Source organism: Callospermophilus lateralis, chromosome 5 (assembly GCF_048772815.1).
Source record: "Callospermophilus lateralis isolate mCalLat2 chromosome 5, mCalLat2.hap1, whole genome shotgun sequence".
In the NCBI taxonomy this organism is placed as follows: Eukaryota; Metazoa; Chordata; class Mammalia; order Rodentia; family Sciuridae; genus Callospermophilus; species Callospermophilus lateralis.
In genome coordinates this window covers 66,516,206-66,535,457 of record NC_135309.1, presented here as the reverse complement: position 1 = coordinate 66,535,457, position 19,252 = coordinate 66,516,206, and the positions used below count along the sequence as shown (strand labels likewise).

The 19,252-nt window shown below is 37.2% G+C and overlaps 1 protein-coding gene across 1 annotated transcript in view; it reads left to right on the top strand.

The window, feature by feature from the left end:
* The first annotated feature begins 1,658 nt into the window (after positions 1 to 1,658).
* Positions 1,659 to 19,252, top strand: part of Stk32a (serine/threonine kinase 32A) — a 93,012-nt gene continuing 75,418 nt past the window's right edge. Inside the window, exons 1-2 of the mRNA XM_076855945.2 lie at positions 1,659 to 1,706; positions 2,747 to 2,898. Coding sequence (XP_076712060.1) covers positions 2,780 to 2,898 — 119 coding nt within the window. The 5' untranslated portion in view covers positions 1,659 to 1,706; positions 2,747 to 2,779. The remainder of the gene's footprint in view (positions 1,707 to 2,746; positions 2,899 to 19,252) is intronic.

Sequence of the window (19,252 nt, the reverse complement as noted above, 5' to 3'; positions counted from 1 at the left end):
GTTCTATTTCATTTAAAAGGTTACTGTTTCTTAGGACTGCTGATTTTATTTCTAACAGCTTGGAAGACACGGCTTTAGGGGACCCAGATGCTCACACTGCTCATATTTACAAGAAGCCATTGTTTGAGGGCTCTTGTGTGTCCTTTTAGTTTGATTTGATTGATTTTCTCGGAACTCACCTAGTGTGAGTCACTGTGCTGGACTCTGGGAACTGCAGAGTTTGCCTCTCCTTACATGAGTTGGGAGTGTTCTGAGGGGCAGGAAATCCAGGGGGAGCAAAAAGACTATCTTTTATCTCAAGTCATATGGTTATTTTGACTCCAAATCCAGTATGATATATAAAATACAGACTCCCTGCGTGATTGAGTAGGGTTTTATTTGGAAGTTCAGAAGAGGAGGCAATGAAGTCATTTATAAAAATAAAAATTTTTGACCTTCAGAAAACTCAGCAAGATCTCCAGTTGACCCCTTACCACCTCTTTGCTCTTCAGAAGGGGATAATCTAATTATTCTTGAAAAAAAAAAAAAAAAGGGACAAAGCAGGTCTTTCAAAGAGATGAGTAGCCTCTTGTAGAGTTTCACTATATTTTCTGAAAATACTCTTAAAATTGCTCATATGAATTTATCCACCTATATTCTTATTTCAAAACCAGTAAACAAGGTCAAATAGTTTTTAAGGTCATCAGGGCAAGAAAGGAAAGATTGTCACCAGTCAGGGAGAAACTATAGAGTTTTTTCTTCCCATCACCAAGCATTCATGAGCATTCACCTCAGAGACCTTGCTGCCTGCACACTTAACTTCTGCTGCTTCCTACTGCTAGAGCCAAAGATCTGTATATGGGGTAAAAATGGGAGCTCATATCCCACTTGAATCAAAGTGTGAAATATGATATATCAAGAACTATGTAATGTTTTGAACAACCTACAATAAAAATTAATTTAAAAAAAAATAAAATAAACTGGTACATGTGGACGGTCATCTCAGTTTCAGAGCACTTTTGAATGGACTTCTGTACACATAAACATCCTTATCTGTTAGGTCTCTATGTGCTGGAGATGAGCTTATTCTGCAGACTTATGGGCATAGTAGTTTCCTATTTGGGAAACTGAAATCATTTAGATAAAAGGAGTATTTGTAGGGACAGAGTAGGCAAGGAGAATATTTTTAAAGTGCTGGTCCTATGTAGAGCCACCATCCTTTAGCACCAGGTCTCTTTTCATGATCATTGTGTTCAGAGGTATTTCTCCTGACCTTGCTGCCTGTGCCCAACCCCCTGGTCTATGTGTTTTGAGCCCTACAACCTCTATTTTTCTTAGCATTCTACATGAGCTTTAATTTTCCATTTATTTTATGACTATTTAATCCATAAGTCTATCTCTATAGATCCCCTACTGTATTTACTTTAGGCTTCATAAAGCATATATTTTATTTTTACTCGATTATTAACATCTTCCAGGCACTGAGCACTGTGATTAATACATAAGTGCCCAATAAGTCTTTATTGGATGAATAAATTGGCATTTAAGGTAATTGGCATGTAGCTTTAAACAGGGTATTTCAGCTTAGACCAATTTTTGTTTATTACTGATTAGCTACTAAAGAGCAATTGGTAATCACTCATAATGTTCTTCTTTTTTGTTGTTTTGCAGTCAACTTTGACCACTTTGAAATTTTGCGAGCCATTGGGAAAGGCAGTTTTGGGAAGGTGAGAACCAAATTGATTAACCACCAGCAGAGCAACATAGCTTAAGAAACAGAGGGTTTGAGAACATTCAGATTATTGAGTTATTGGGATCATTTGGAAAAGCAATTCAGAGAAGTTTTATAATTGATTTTTTATGAAATTATCACCATAATTTAAAAAAAGTATGTGAAATGCAGCTACATGACAACTATATCCTGTTTTTAGAATTGTCTCATTTAAGTCGAATCTGTTTACTTTCTCCAGAGTTCTCTACTCTTTGCTCTCTATTCTAATGGATATTAAGATTGTGGAATGATTTTCAAATTGTACCAGCTGTATCTCCAGTAGTAGTTATCTTGTCAGTGTGGAGTTAATTCTTTCCGGTAGAAAAGAAGCACCTGATATCAATTTTCTTTTTCCCAGATGTACCATGCTTTTATTTTCAAGAATCTACCATAAAAAATATACAGTCTAAATTTGGTAAGAACTTTCCAGATTCAAACCCCGATTATTAGTTTCTCAGTGGAGACATATTTTAAGAATAATATTTCATATTTCAGATTAAATTTGCATTTCACTTTATCAGGTACTATATGGGCCTCTAAGAAAATTTCACAAACATGGACATTGTATTTGATGTTTCTAGTGCTTTGAGTCCTTTTCTTTACATCCCCTATGGGGGTAAACAGATACTGTTTGCACAGTACTGTTCAACTTGACAATGTAGCCATGCCCATTGCAGCCTCTTAAAGCAGGAATAAGGATGTTGTTACCAGACAATTCCTGATATGGAGGCAGATTTAGATGCTGTCCAAATAATTCCAGAAGCAAAGCTAGGCCAACTTGTTTGAGAAAGCAGCAATTCAAGAACTGATCTGATGCATGGGGGAGAAAAGGAAATTTTTGCTCTGAAATCAGAGCTAAGTGGGGACTTTAACATCAGAAAATTTGCAGGTGATGGGGACACCTCAGCCATGCTAAGGAACAGGTCCTGTTTTGTCCCTCATAGCCACATTCCATTGTGTCCTTAGTCACTTGCTCACTTGGGTTTGCATCCCTAGGTCTGCATCGTGCAGAAGAATGATACCAAGAAGATGTATGCTATGAAGTATATGAATAAACAAAAGTGTGTGGAGCGCAATGAAGTGAGGAACGTCTTCAAGGAGCTACAGATCATGCAGGGCCTGGAGCACCCTTTCCTGGTAAACTTATGGTAAGTGATTTGATAGAGCCTGGGAAAAGAGACACTCCAATTTCATCCTTAAATACGATTACATAAACACATCTCATTGGCAGGTGTGTACTTGCAAAATGCTCATTTAGATCTTTTCTTTTTTTATTGATTTAAAAAAATGACATCAGAATGCATTATAATTCTTATTATACATATATACCACAATTTTTCATATCTCTGTATATAAAGTATGTTGACACCCAATTTGTGTCTTCATACATGTACTTTGGATAATGATGTCCATCACATTCCACTATCCTTGCTAATCTCCTGCCCCCTCCTTTTCCCTCTCACCCCTCTTCCCTATCTAGAATTCATCTAATCCTCCCACACTTCGCCTCCCTACCCCACTATTAGATAGCCTCCTATATCAGAGAAAACATTCAGCATTTGTTTTTTGGGGATTGGCTAACTTCGCTTAGCATTATCTTCTCCAACGCCATCCATTTATAGATCTTCCTTAAGGGTTTTTGATCTCCTCGATTTCGTTGGCTTTAAAATAAAGACACCTTAGTTCAGTCATCAGAGTTCCCTTTGCCCTACTTTTTTTTTTTTTTAAAGCATTGTAACTAAATGGACTGAAAAGTAATAGTTTGATGACTTCCACTCTAATGATGGTTTTTTACATAAAGCTATCCCTGTGGGACAGAGACTGGGTGCAAAGTGTGGCCTCTTTGGTTAACATGAAATTGTTCTTTGAAATTTGTACAAAGCACTTTCTCATTAAAATAATAGGCAATTAAGCTGTTTTCTGTGTAGCGTGCTTCATAAGCAGCCATAGATATACCCGTGACTTGGAAAGGGCTGGGTGCTATTTCTTGCCCAGTGGGTTTGAACAGAGCTAGAGCTAACTTATGCCATTACCATAATTCAAGGCTTAGAAAATGGCTGGAAGCTTGCAATATCTATTACTTCCTGCTCTTTTCTTGTGCTTAGAGGTCTTTATGTTTCTCCTTCATTTTACTCTACATTGTAATGCATCCATTATGTTAAGAGCCAGTTCTTAAAGCTAATTCAGTAAGACTGTTATTTAAATATGCATACCAAGCAGTTCTTACTTACCAGCAAAGGAGGGAAAAAGTCTTTATCTAGAGAATGCTAATGGAAAAATAATTGAGATTTCACTGTGTGTTTAGGGACAACCTTCTGGAGGAATCAGTGCATAAAACCTGCCTCAATCCATCTTTAATTAACACAGTTTCACTGAATATACAATTTTCTCAAAGCCTCTGTGCCACAGTTGAAAAGAAGATGGTTCTGTGTGACTTGGAAATAGATCTATTATAGTTCATGTACTACTCAGACTTGGTAAGAGTCTAATTTTGACTCCGCCTCAGTGTATTTAATCAGCATCTTAGAATGGCCTATTCAAAATGCTGCCATGTAAAAAGTTAAAATGGATACAGCTCTGTCTTCTTTAGCATTTATCAAATTGCCTCCCCCTCCCCTTCACTCTAAGAATGACAAGGTGCTGTCATTTCGTAGCTTCCCTTTGTTCCAAGTCATATTTTCCTTCTTTAAAAGTTCAACCAACCAATTTTCTTTCTAAGGCCAAGGACACTTTGTAAGAACTTTGCCTTTTTGTGTCTGTCCCTCTTTGCTATGTGACCAAAATTGATATCATTCTATTCCCGTGTTTCTAAAACATGGGTGTATAAGACTTTAAGCTGGACAGTTTAAAAATTCTGTTATTTGCCAACTTGATGTCATCCCAGAAAACATTCTGTTCTCCATGAATGCTGACCTGGTGACACCATGATATACACACTTACATGTGTATGTATATAGGTACATATACACACACATACATATATACATATGTAACATGCACATACATACATATGTGTGATATAAATCCATATACATATATATGTGTGTGTGTATATGTGTGTGTGAGTGTGCACATGTATATTCTTTTCTTGTTCTTCTCACACCAGATCTCACAAAAGAACAATATTGGGCATCTCAACATTGGTAGAGGAAGAGAAGAGGACCCCATCTCTACCCCACAAACACATCTCATGTTTTTAGAATTGGCAACCAAGAATGGGTCATTCTGAAAAGCATAGCAGAAAACTCTTTTGCCTTTCAAGCTTTGATACAAAAATCTTCTTCCCCCACTAAATACAGTATAGTGGTTTTAAGTGAATCTTTCCACAACTATGGAGCATCTTGCAATGCTTATAAAAGTATTATTATGAGTAATTTGTCATTTTAGATCACATGTTTAGAAGATAACATGTATAACTAGGGTTGTTTTCATGACTGATAAGATGCTCTGCTCAGGACCCAGCATATAGTATCTTACAAATGTTAGTTTTATAGTTCCCTGCTCCATGGATATCAAGGTCATCCAAAAAACAAATTTGAAGGATGCTTATTCCCAAAGCATCATGGAAAGTTAGGGGGGAGGCAAGTGTCTTTAATTCCTTCTCTTCTAGGGCTATGTTATTTGTTTTGTTTTGTTTTTTACTCTCATTTTGCAAATCAAACTGAAAACATCAAATTGCATATTATAGGCAATTTAATCAAGACTTGTATTCTGGTTTTAACCATTTATCTTTACATCCCAAGAGACTTGGGAGCTGATTTTTCCTAAGAAGCCTTGAATTGTTTATAAAACAACAGCAATATGGTTTTAACTCTTGCTTACCTGTGTTCTCTATTTTACTGCTGTGGCTTATAGACTTTTCCATATTGTTTTGGATAATCTTCTCATCCATGCTCAAAATGACCCTAACCTCTGGACAGGTGTTTAGAAAAATACAGTTTCAGACTGAGAGAAAACCCAAATTCTTTTTTAAACAAGCTTTATACTAATGTTTAGTCTGTGCATATGTAGGCATAAATATATACATACATATATATATATATGCAAACTTTTCTGCAATTGCAGGCAATTAGAAAAACAATCCAATAGAAAAATGAATATTCTCCAGTAGTCCTACCACCATCCTTCAAAGTGGCAGCACCTTCCTAACATGAGTGTGTGCTTCCAGAGAAATGGGTGCTTTTAGTTTTCTGGTTTTGTTCATGCCTTAGCCTCATCCATTTCTTCTTTCATGTATATATGTACTGAACATTGAAACCAGTTATAAGAAAGGTTGCCCTATAAAATACAGGATGCACAGTTATATTTGAATTTCCAATAAATGACCAATAATTTTTAGCCTATGTCCCAAGAATCACACAAGATATATTTTCCTGAACTATCTAAATTTCCAATTCAAGTGGGTATCTTGTACTTGTTTGTTAAGTCTGGTCACTAATATAGCAGAGACCCACACTGTGGGGATTCAGTGGTGAGCAGGAGTGGACAGAGTCCTGACCTGCCTGATAGTGCTATTAACTGGGAGAGATCCATTAATCAAGTGGCATCTGAATATGTAAACTGTGACAAGGGCACAGAGACTACATACAGTGCGCTGTGTGTGTGGTGTTGTGCTTCAGGGAAAGAGTCCAATGTGTGGTATTAAAGGAGGAAGAACACTCAGAATTAAAATTCTGCCTTACCTGCCTCCATGGACCTGGCCCTAAGAAGGAACACAGTCCTCAGAAAGAGGCCAGGTTATCAAGTGAAGGCTGCCAGACAGGGCTGGCATCTAAAAAAAGGAAATAAAATCTTCCTGCAAGTTCCTCCCTGAGGGCTGTTCACAGAGCCCTAGCAACCTGCATCCCAAAGACAAACAAGCCATCCCCAGCACCTGCTCCCTGGGTGGCTTTTGTTAATTGAGAGTAAGTCTGCAGCTGTACAGGGCGCCTGGGGCCTCTCTTGCCCCTTGTCCTGGTGAACAAAAGGGGCCCTGAGTGGTTTCAGTAAATAAGACAAGATCCTCTGTTTTAAGTGGAAAGAACACCTGTACTGGGAGAGCCGTAGGGGGCCTGTTTCAATGGCTGAACACAGCCCAGATACAGGTCCCTTGGAAGCAGCCTTTATTGCTTGCACTCAGTGCTGGAGTCACTTCATGGAGTCATTGATGGTGGGCTTCAGGGCCACAGTGTCACTAATGTCACTAATAACTTCCCTGTAGATGGTGCCTGTTACTTGGGGTTTTACACACATTGAAGCCTTTGTTCATCCTAACAAACTTAGTTGGTGGGGATACTTATCCCATTCAATACCTGAAGAAACAAAATCTCAGAGAGGCCAAGGGCTTTTCCCAGAGTGACACGGACAGAAACTGACAGAGCCAGTATTCACACCCAAGAATCCCTACTTCAAAGTCCCTGTTCTTCCCCCACACCAGCCCCTATAGCAGTCCTGTGAAACTTAAGAAGCAGAATTTATTTTGTTTGTTGTCTTTCATGTGCCGCAAGAATATAAACTCCATGAGGCAGGTGTGTTTGTCTTTTTTCCTGCCTCATCCCGACTCTTACCCTGCACACAGTAAGGGCTCAAGAATTATCTGTTGAATGAGTGAATGAATAAAGTCAGTGGTGGCCGCAGGCCCTCATTTCTAGTCTGTTGCTCTTCTCCCCATTACATCAGTGCTACCCTTCACACAGTCAGAAACATACCCACATATAATCATTGCCCACTTTGGTTTCTTTGCCAGCACTGGGGGCAGAGGGCTTGGGTTTTAATCCCTTCTCCATCAGGCCAGTCATGTATTCTTGGTTTTCTCCATTAGTGGGAGGAATAATGGCAATACTTGTATTAGAGGACATGACTATGAGTGATAAAAAATGTGTATAAAGTACCTGACAAAGTAAGTGCTTAATAAGCTTCTCCCAGAAATGGAATGTTCCCTTGGCCCCTGTCACCAGTGTGTGTTTATTTTCATGATTCTGTGGACTGGTCAGGAAGTTCTAGTCTGAGCCAATTTAATTGAAGCTATATGCAATATCAAGTCAGTCATCTGAAGTCATCTACCAGTCTTAATTGAGACAGGGACTTGCTTCTTCTTTCTCTTCTGCTGATAGCCCTGTATTCATGCCTGGGTGGAAGGGTTCCCAGCAGCGAAGGAAACAGAGTGCATGAGTAAGTGCTTTTTCAGCCTCGGCCTGAATCATATTTTCTAATATCCCATTGACCAAAGCCAATCATGAGGTCAGGCTCAGATTCAAGGAGTGGAAAAATAGGCTCCACCTCTGGTGGGAGACTTGGCAAAGTCAGTATTGTCAAGGCCAGATTGAGGACTCCTTGTGGCTAGTTTTACAAATAATCTACAAACATTTTTAAAAATTGACAAATGATCAAGTAAATGGTAACAAAAATCAAAAACAAAACAAAAAAAAAATCCCACAAAACCACTGAGGGAATTGAGAGCTCCCTGAGGTTATTGATTTCTTATGGCTCTTTGAAAGGCTTCAAGGCAGAATTTGTCTTTGGTATGACCCTGATAAATTTGGATGGAGAAGAATGGAGAGAAGTCCCTGAAAAAACCTTGGCAGAGAAGTAGTGTCATCCTGTGATCCAAGCATAGTAATTGTGCCAAACACAGTTGATGACTGACTGACAGACTAATGAACAGGAAGTTAGCTAAGTCTTTTTAATACAGGCACTGACTTATCATTTTCTTATCCACTTTGGAAGAGTTTCCCTTTCTGAAAACAACACAAGGACTCATTCAACATTTGAGCTAAAGCCAGAGGTGGTAGCACACACCTGTAATTCCAGTGGCTCAGGAGGCCAAGGCCAGAGGATTGAGAGTTCAAAGCCAGCCTTAGCAAAGGCAAAGTGCTAAGCAACTCAGTGAGACCCTGTCTCTAAATAAAATACAAAATAGGGCTGGGATGTGGCTCAGTGGTAGAGTGTCCCTGAGTTCAATCTCTAGTACCCACAGAATGAAACGAAACAAACAAACAAAAAAATAAAACACCCCAGCTGGTTATGTAGCTTAGCGGTTGTGTGCCCCTGGGCTCAATCTCTGGTACCAGGAACAAAAAGAAAAAGAAATTTAAGCAAAAATGAAATTCACTGTAAAGATGTGGGATGGTTTACAGCTGAAGCAAAGCTGAAGAAGCTGGGCTTAGGAAGGTTAGGGACAAAGATTGTTCTGGGAATCAGGGTAGCAGGGACTAATAGAAAAGCTCTTGAGGCTGTCTGGGTCGAGATGAGTCAGCTCCAACCAATTTTCTAACGTTGTGTCACCTACTCCAGATTCAAAGTGCTGGGAGAGAATCCAGTTGGCCTTGCTTTGAAAATATGCCTGCCCCCTGGCTAAAAGAAACAGGAAAATAAATAATGACTCCTGGATTGTTGACTGAGCAATTAGGATCCTTGTGTCTTTCACTGGGATGGAGAGATCTGAGTAGGAACAGAAAAACTGGAAATTTCTCTTAGCCTTGTTATCTTTGAGCTGCCTCTTGGTGATCCAAATAGAGCTGTTGAATAGGAGGTGAATCTGGAGGTCAGGAGAGAAGTTCAGACTAAGGAGAAGTCCAACAACCCACATGCAAATCCTTGGCCTGTAGATGCTGTTTAAACATGGTCTGGAAGGGAGGCCCTTTGGAGGGATGAGCTGGAAGCCGCAGATTAAGGACTAGACCCAGAACACTGTAATAGTTCTCATGAAGAAGAAGATTCAGGGAACCAGATGAGAACAGCCTAGTGGTACCGTGGTACACATGTGTTATTAATCAAGTCACCAGACAGGGATGTGTTACTTGACTCTTTTCCATTCATTTACTTATATTCCCTGGCATATTTACCACACTGTTAATTACTATAACTTTATATCAAATATGCAGTAATAATAAATTTTTTTTATTATGTTGGCTGTAGGTAGCATTTTGCAATTTCATAATTAGCTTTTCAGTTTGTATTTTAAAACTGTAAGCATTTGTAATGGGTAACATTTAATCTATAGCTTAATTCTATAGATTAATTCAGGGAGAATTAACATTTTAAAAAATATTTGATCTTTCAGTTAATACATTATTTATTTTTCCTGGTTTATTTAGGTATCCTTTAATTTTCTAATTTGTTTTTAATGTAGTTTTGAGCATAGAGATCTAACATATCTATCTTTAGATTTATTCCTAGGCATTTGATGTTTTTGATAATATTACAAGTGGTATTATTTTTCAAAAATTTATTTCCTAGTAGTTTGTTACTTGTATCTGAAATACAATTTATTATTAACCTTGCGTTCAGTGACCTTGCTAAATTTGCTTATTAATTCCTGTAGATTTTCAATGTTTACAATCATGTCATTTACTAAAAATAACAGCTTTATTTCTTGCTTTCCAATCTTCTTACCTTTTATTTCTATGCCTTTGGCATGTGCCTTGATAACATTGTTGAGTGAATAAATGATAATGGACATCCTTGTCTTTTCCTCAGTTCACAGGGAAGCTTTTATAATATTTCTAAATTTCATCTGATGTTTGGTGTAGGCTATTTGTAGATATTCTCTATTGCGATAAGGGAGTTTCCTCCCTTGCTGGAAGTTTTAAACATGTGAACTACGTTTTATCAAATACCTTTTCTTTTTTATTGAGATTGTTTCTATTACATGGTGAAGAAAGTTTGATTTGCAGATCATAAATCAACCATGATTCCCCCAAATAAATTCTAGTTAGTCATGTACCATTCTCTTCTTATATGTATCACTGCAGACTATAATATACATTTTTAAATATTTAATTTTATACATTTACTTATATTATGTATTATTCATAGTACTTATTATTTGCAAATAGTATTTATTATTTACAAATTTATAGATTTACAAATAAAAATATTATTTACAAATGTTTATGTATATTTTAAGACGTGCATAAACAGGTTTGAATGCTAAAGGGCATGAGCCAATTAAGGGAGGAAATGGTAAATAGGACAGAAAGGGGACAATTACCAGGTGAGATCCTGTAGGTGACGAGGTGCAGGTGACTCAGGGTACAGGTGAATGGCTGGCCTTGGGAGGAAGTAAGGACATTTCTTTCTTTCTTTTTTTTTTTGGTACTTAATAAGTATTTATTTAATCAGTAAATGTGTGAACATCTTTGGCAGGTACGTTACAACTTCATTCTTGTCTTTGTCCTATGACACAGCAGCTGGGAAATCTCAGTCAAAAGAGAGGCAGACTATATATATACACACATATCTATTTTTTTCTCATAGTTATTTAAAATAGCTAATTTTTATCTTCATAGACAAGAACACGGACAAGAGAGTATGGTTGTAGCTCAGTGGTAGAGCATTTGCCTAGCATGCGTGAGGCAATGGGTATTATCCTCAATAACACATTAAAAATAAATAAATAAAGGTATTGTGTCCATCTACAACTAAACATTTTTAAAAATCCTCTATGATTTAATTTTCTCTACATTCATGGCTGATCAATCCCCATTTTGTCACTACTTCCTTAAATATAATGCTATAATCTATCAACTTTCAGTTGAATCTGTAAGTATTCATCTCTTATCTAATAAATGCTGAATTTAAAATTAAAAATAAATTCTTTCTTGAGCCATTCAAAAGTTATTTCCATTTATTTGTGTAGTTTTCACAGTTTTTCTTGTTATTGATTTCTAGCTTTATTGTACTGTGGTCAGAGATACTTGATATAAATTCAATTTTTAAAGCTTAAAAAAAAAGTACTGGACTGGGTATGTAGCTCAGCATCCCTAGTACCAAAACAAAAATACTGATAATCTGGAAGTCTGTGATTGACTAAGGTTTGCTGAGATCAGAAATTGTGGAACTGGCTCCAGAAGCCAGATGTTTGATTATTCTACAGGGCTGTATTCCATGGTTGTGTGCTGTTTTATAAGTCAGTTTCCTAATAGTGCAGAGACCAGTGGTTGGCTCCTGAGTCTCTGACCATTGGTTTCCCTCCACCTCCCACTGACCTCTTCCACTTCCTGCTTCCAAAGAAAACTCTACTTTTTTTTTTTTGTACTAGGTATTGAATCCAGGGATGTTTTACAACTGGTCTATATACCCAGTCTTTTTTAAATTTATTTTTCAGTAATCAAGTATTTATTTATTTATTTATTTTATCTTTTTTTTATAATTTTCATTGTTGGTTGTTCAAAACATTACATAGTTCTTGACATATCATATTTCACATTTTGATTCAAGTGGGTTATGAACTCCCATTTTTACCCCTTATACAGATTGCAGAATCACATCGGTTACACATCCACTGATTTACATTTTGCCATATTAGTGTCTGTTGTATTCTGCTGCCTTTCCTATCCTCTACTATCCCCCCTCCCCTCCCCTCCCCTCCTCTCTTCTCTCTCTACCCCATCTACTGTAAATCATTTCTCCCCCCCCCCCTTTTTTCCCTTTCTCCTCACTTCCTCTTGTATGTAATTTTGTATAACCCTGAGGGTCTCCTTCCATTTCCATGAATTTCCCTTCTCTCTCCTTTCTTTCACTGCACTAGGAGAGGAAAGAGGATGTAAGTGTACCTGCATGTGGGCGGGTGGGTTTGTTGATGGGCTGATGAAGAAGTTCTCATGCCCTTGCCTCTGTTTACCTTTGATGTCATCTGCAAGGTGGGCAGAGTTTAGGAAATTTTGAGGAAATGCTCCAAAATAGAAGAAAGTGTGAACTTAATGGAGACTTGGAATGGGATTTTTCTAAGTATCCATTTTTGACTTCTGGTTATAAATCTAAAGTGAATGCCATCAGCACAGGTCTGTGTTTTGCTTTAGACTGCACCTGGTCGGCACTAATGTGTTTTATTGCTGTTTTTAAGCATATTGGTGGGTTTAAACAGGATTGCAGTTTAATTGGGTGAGGTACTGTTGTGAGAGGGCAAAATTGTGACGTATGCAGTCGAGGGGGAGAAATAAAGAATGTCCACACGCTTCTGCCCTTTTCAGTGCTTTATCCACTCCAATTACTCAATACAATTTCTCACTATAGGTTCTTAATCAAGGAAACAATAATCCTTAATGCTAGGCACTGCAATAGACATAATCAATTCTCAGTAAACAATTCTAGATTAATTCTAAGCACTGCAAACACACTTAATCCTGACAGGCTCGTGGCAGACATTCCCTCTGCATGCTAAGCTCAAGTGTCAGATCAAAAGTCTCAGCCTTAGGCTCCAAGTCCAGCAGATGCACACTCACTCGGACCACGGTGATCAGGTCCGGGACCCAGGCAGGCTTCCTGGTTTGGAGTGGATGACCGCTTGAGGAGAGGGTCCTATGGGGAAGTTACTGCTCTCACCAGGGTCCAGACGAGGTGGTGGTAGAGTTTGAGGGCAGTGAGGATCACTCAGAGCATCAGGAAAACGATGACAAGTGATGGGCCGGGTCCTCATCAGGCCCTCCAGCTCCAGTGCATCCTTGTTTCCACTGGATGAATCCCTATTCATTGGCTCTATTATTTATACTGAATTTGGGGGCTTTTGACCCCTCTTTGAATCCTTATCAGCTATCACCGGATTTCTCCATGACATCATTTACCCTGGGGTCAGATACATCTGGTCAGGTGGTCTCTACCCGGATCCTCTCGCCTTTCCCTCTTATCAGGCCAGGACAGCCTGCCAGGGGCTTCACTCTGTTTATCAGGGTGAGGGGAAGTGACTTGTCTGAGGGCCATACAGGAGGGCTCCCTTAGGTGTGCCGTCTGAGACTGCAGGTTTCAAATTGGAGTTTTTAAAATGGAGTTGCTTAGGCTCAGGCCTAAGGCCATCCTTACAGGTATCCTCACTATGACCCAGTTTGGTGAATTGTAAAGTACAATCATGGGATGTATATTCAAGAAGAAGGTTCTTGGGGGAAATTTCACGAAGACATACATATTTGAAGTCACTCATTTTGAGATAGCTAACACTTTTGAGGGTTTATTATTATTGAGGTGCCACACTAAACAATTACATGCATAATCTTATGTATCTTCAAATACATTCCTTTAAGGTAAGAATTAATATTTATTCCTCTATAAAAATGAGTAAGATGATGGATGACACATTCCACTCCTTGCCAGAGCCACAAAACCAGACAGTCATGGCAAATTTGTATTTCCACTCCCCAGATTCTCTAAGACCCTCAGTATCAACTTTGATTTCATTTTAATCTTACTTACATATGTATCCTAACTTTTACAACTTTAAAACCATACATTTAAAAATTAAATATGACTGCAAATCAATTAAAAAATTTAAATAGTGATTTAACTTGATAAATGATATATTTGAGTGAAACCAAAATCACTACTTGTCCTTTAATATAATCTAGTCTGAGAAAAAAGTTATGTTCTATTTCTGCTTCCCTGAAAGAGTTTCAATGGCCAGGTATCAGAAATAGGGGTGATAGTAGAGGCCCTGAGATAAGGGCAGAGTCATGAAAGATCAAGGCATTTCTCAAGACCCAGTTGGCCTGGTTTGGCTAGAATCACTACTCAGTGAAGGAGGCTGGTTGCACTAACATGGAGGCACTGGGAGGAGCATGAAGGGCAGAGTAAGAATCACTGTTTGGTAAATGCTGGGAAGTCTTCCCATGCCCTGGAATTCTCAGAGTTGTGTGCCTTAGTCAATAAAGAAATTAATTGTCTTCTTGGCTGGAGAGGCAGAGGGGTGGACAATCCAGAGTGCCCAATGAATGTTCTGTGCCCACTCTAGAGAAAGGCTAACCAATAAATGTGACTCAGCACATTCTGCACCAGGTCGTCCCAGCCAGGGTGCCCAGCCATCTCTGAATCACAAGGACCCCAGCTCACCAACTTGGATTGGTCTGTCTGCAGTTAGCCTATTATTGTCAAGGAGCACAAAAACTATTAACTTCTAACACTTATTTTTTCTTTTCTGGACCCCTGATAAGCTCATGGGTAAGTCTGATTTAATTGTTCCTCATTATGCTCTGAGTATGCGTCTTGGCTTTTCCTTTTATACGGGGAGCAAGACAATGTTATTCCCCTTTGGCTGTTTACTGTCTATCTTATTCTCTGAGGTAACAGTCTCAAGAGATTTCACAGAAAATAATAAGAGCCAAATTTCCCCCCTGGAAAGTCTTTACAAAATAACGTCTCCACAGTCAGAACACATGAGCTGACAGGTCAAAAAAATATTATTCAAAGCTGTGTCCAGAGAAAGGTCAGTCTTCAGAAAAATCAACGGTGACATCAGAACATCAGAAAAGTAATCTGCAACCTGTCCTGTGACTTTAAAATGTCACACCATCTCTTCCCTTGTGTGAACTTTAGATTTTGGCACATTTTGCTTGAGGCTATAGTTTATGGCTTGAATCCCACAAGTATATATAATAGTTTCTGTGAGATTTTCTTGATCCCTACAATAAAATTTAGGTCCTTCTGTTAGTGTCTATCATACCACTCTACACTTTTCTTTCATAGCTCTTACCACATTTCACAACTACATATTTCTTGTGTAAATACTCATTTATCTTTTATAGATGGCTGGCGTCAAGAAGAGGAAAACCATGACCTTGGTTTACTCCTTTATTCTCAGTACCTTGCATAAGGACAGAGATAATACATACTTGTAAACTGGCCATTGAATAAACAAGTGCCCATTATATACCAAGCTATAAGTCCAGAGTTCCTGATGGATACAGAGATAAGCAAGGTACAGAATCCTCCAATTACTCAGTTAAGTGAAGAATTCTGGTAAAAGAATATATATGAATGATGCAAATACAGTATAAATGCAGTGCAGCCATCTACTGTCAGGATCCTGAAATGTTGTATCTTAGGGAAATTTCCTGGGTGCTGTGGAAGTGCAGAGCAGGAAGACATTGAGGCTGACATCTCGTTTATGTTTGGCAAGGACAGACCAGGAAAGACTAAGAAGAGAGCAGATAAACTCAGATCAAGGGTCTTGTGTCTCTGAGATGATGCCAAAGTTTCTCCTTGCTAAAAGGAAGTTTCAGTGGACATTTATTATAATTGTTCCCTGGTAGTTCTCTCAGTTTCATTCTATCCACTGCTCCCCCCACCAAATCTACCTAAATTCTAAATTATCCATGTGTGTACATTTTAGCTTCTGGGTGTTTAATCTTGAGAAGTCCCCTAGATACACAGGAGTGAGGTTGTTGACCCGTGTTTTGAAGAAGGTATTTAGGGTGCATTTTATCCTCAGAGAACTTTGTAACACCACTTATGAGACAGAGAAGTAAGTATTCCTGAAGTTCCAAAGCTTCTTAGTGTACTGAAGTTATAAACCTACGGAAATTTGACATATTCCAGAGAGGGTATATGGCAACATTACCACTGTCATATATTGATGGGAATGAATTCAAAATGATATGCACACTGTGGAGATAATTTGACAATATCTGTCAAGAAGAATTATACCTACCTTTGCTTTGTGTTTTAACAAATTTTTGTCTTAGCAAACTAATTTCTAGGAATATACAACAAAGACTGGCCAGAATACAAAAGCCATATTATGAGGTTTTCATAATTATTTGTAATAGCAAAAGCCTGGAAACAAACTGAATTTTCATTAATAAAGGGCAGTTTGAGTAAACACATGATATACTTACACTCTGGCACCACAGAGATGGGAAAATGAATAACAGATATCTCTATACACTATTATGTCTGCTCTCTAGAACATACTGTTAACTGAACAAGCAATGTGACTTCAAATATACCTATAGATTCTGCACAATCTCTATCCAAATTTTAGCTGGCTTCCTTGCAGAAATTCACAAACTGATCTTAAGATTCACATAGAAATTCAAGGGATCCAAAATTTAAGAAGTTCATGGGATAGTTAAACAATATTGAAAAGACATGCCAGCGTTGGAAGACTCACACTTGCCACTTTCAAAACTTACTATATACTCACAGTAATCAAGACAGTATTTATGTGATACTGACATAAAAATAGTCCAGAAACAGAATTGAGAGTCTAAAACCTTCACAACTATAGTCAACTCACTTTTAACCAAACTATCAAAGTATCAAGGAAATTCAATTGGGGTGGGGGGATAGTATTTTCAGCAAATGGTGGTGGGACATCTGGATGGTCAAATGCAAAAAACGAAGAGAAAAAGAAAAAGAAATTGGGCCCCCTATCTCACAACATAAAAAATTAATGAAAAATAAAAAATAGACATAAATGAAAGAGCTAAATGTATAAAACTTTTAGGAAAAAAAAATAGAAGTGTTTTTTTTAAGACCATGCATTAGACCCTTTTTTCTTAGGTTCTTAGGTATAAAATAAAAGGGACAAATGCTTAAAAAAGATGAACTGTACACCATCAAAATTAAAAACTTCTGCACTTCAAAACCATTATCAAGAAATAAAAAGACAACACAGAGAATGAGAGAAAATATTTGCAAACCATACATCTGAAAGGGATATTGGCATCTAGAATGTACAAAACTCTTCTGTAACCCAATAATATAAAGAGAAGTAACCCAGCTTTAAAATCAATGAAGAATCAGAACAGAGATTTATCAAAAAAGATTACTTCTCAATAGGTATGTGAAAAAGATATTCAACATTACTAAACATTAGAGAAATGCAAATCCAAGACCCATGAGATTCATGCTCTTTAGCATGACTACTATTTTAGAAATGGAAACTTAAATGTGTTGGAAAATATGTGGAGAAATTGGAATCCTTGTTCATTGCTGATGGAAATGAACAATGATGCTTCCATTGCAGAAAAAAGCTTGACAATTCCTCAAAAAATTAAATATGGTGATGCATGCCTGTAATCCCAGCAGCTTGGGAAGCTGAGATAGGAGGATTGCAAGTTCAAAGCCAGCCTCAGCAAGAGTGAGGCACTGAGTAACTCAGTGAGACCCTGTCTCTAAATAAAATACAAATTAGGGCTGAGGGTGTAGCTCAGTGGTCAAGTGCCCCTCAGTTCAATCCCTGGTACAAAAAAAAAAAAAAAAAGTTAAATATGGAGTTACCATACTAACAATTCTATGCATATACCTAAAATACACCCCAAATAATTGAAAGCAAAGACTGGTACAGATTCTTTTACACCAATGTTATTAGCAGCATTTCACAATAGTAAAAGGGAGGCAACAACCCAAATATCCATTGGCAGATTAATATATAAACAATATATAGTATATACATACAATGGAATATTATTCAGCCTTTAAAAGGAATGAAATTCTCATGTATGCTATCACATGCATATACTTGGAAAACAGTCTGCAAAGTCAAATAAGCCAAACATAAAAGGACAAAATGCTTTGTGTTCACTTCTATGAGTTCATCTGTATTTTTATAAAGTCTCAATTGCTTTTGGAGGATTCCAGGAAACCAACAAATCATTTTGAAAAGTGGTAAGTAAAGGAAAGATTTAAGCATTTATTTTACTATTCATTTATAAGCCTCAGAGTAATCACATAATTGATGAAATCAAGATTCTCTTTATAAAAGTACTCCAGATAAAATATGAAGGAGAATGATAGAAATTAAATTTCACCACCCTAAGAAAATTTTGGCATTAGGCAATAACAATTAATGTCTGATACTACCACAAAACAGACATCATTGTTTACCTCCTGATAAAAGTGCCCAATATCATCTGTAGTCTTGCCAAAAAATAAATCCAACTTGAATCTGATTTAGCCACAATTTTCACAGAGTATAGAGAGTTTTAGATCATGTAGCGAGTCATGACACGAATGCAATTTGCAAAAATACCAAGTGTTGGAAATGCTACAGCAAAAATGATTTGGTTTATTCAACAAAAATTAGCTAGGAGTAAAAGAAAAGTTGGTCTGGGAATCTATAGGAAAAAAGATTTAAAAATCACCTTGTTTGAATTTATCTATAGGACACAAACATTTTATAAAAGCTTTTTTTTAAATGAAATATTTGTACAATAATCAGAGAAATGTGAATATTAACTGGGAAAACCACTAGCCTAGTTGATTTATACAATTTAGAAGCTCATTTGTCTTTGTTAGTTCCTTTCCTGATGAGGCAACAACATATATTGTGTATGAGTAGAAGGAATATTTTTCTTATATTTATTTGCCTTTTAAAATATAATTAAAAGAGTTATAATCCAATCATCTAGATAACTCGATTTTTTGCAGAAAAGTTTCATGCACATTGCAGCATATTTATGAAATATATCTATTTTTATTTTGTATTTGTGCATATATTGTTTTTTAAAATATCTTTTTTATGTACACTGAGCATCTTTATATATTACCACATACTGTAGTATAAACATTGTTTTCTTCCCTTTGCCTTCATAATTTAATATCTTGGAAATATTTTAAGATCAAAATATAGACCTGCCTCTTTTAAGGAATTGCTTTATAATCTGCAGCATGAATTTATTTACATGCTCCCCTACTGATGGGTGTATAATTTTTAAAAATATTTATGTGATATAATAAAAAGTGTCTTTACAAGTACATCCTGGTATACTTTTCAAGTATATTTATAGTGAAAATTTCTTGCAATGAAATTAT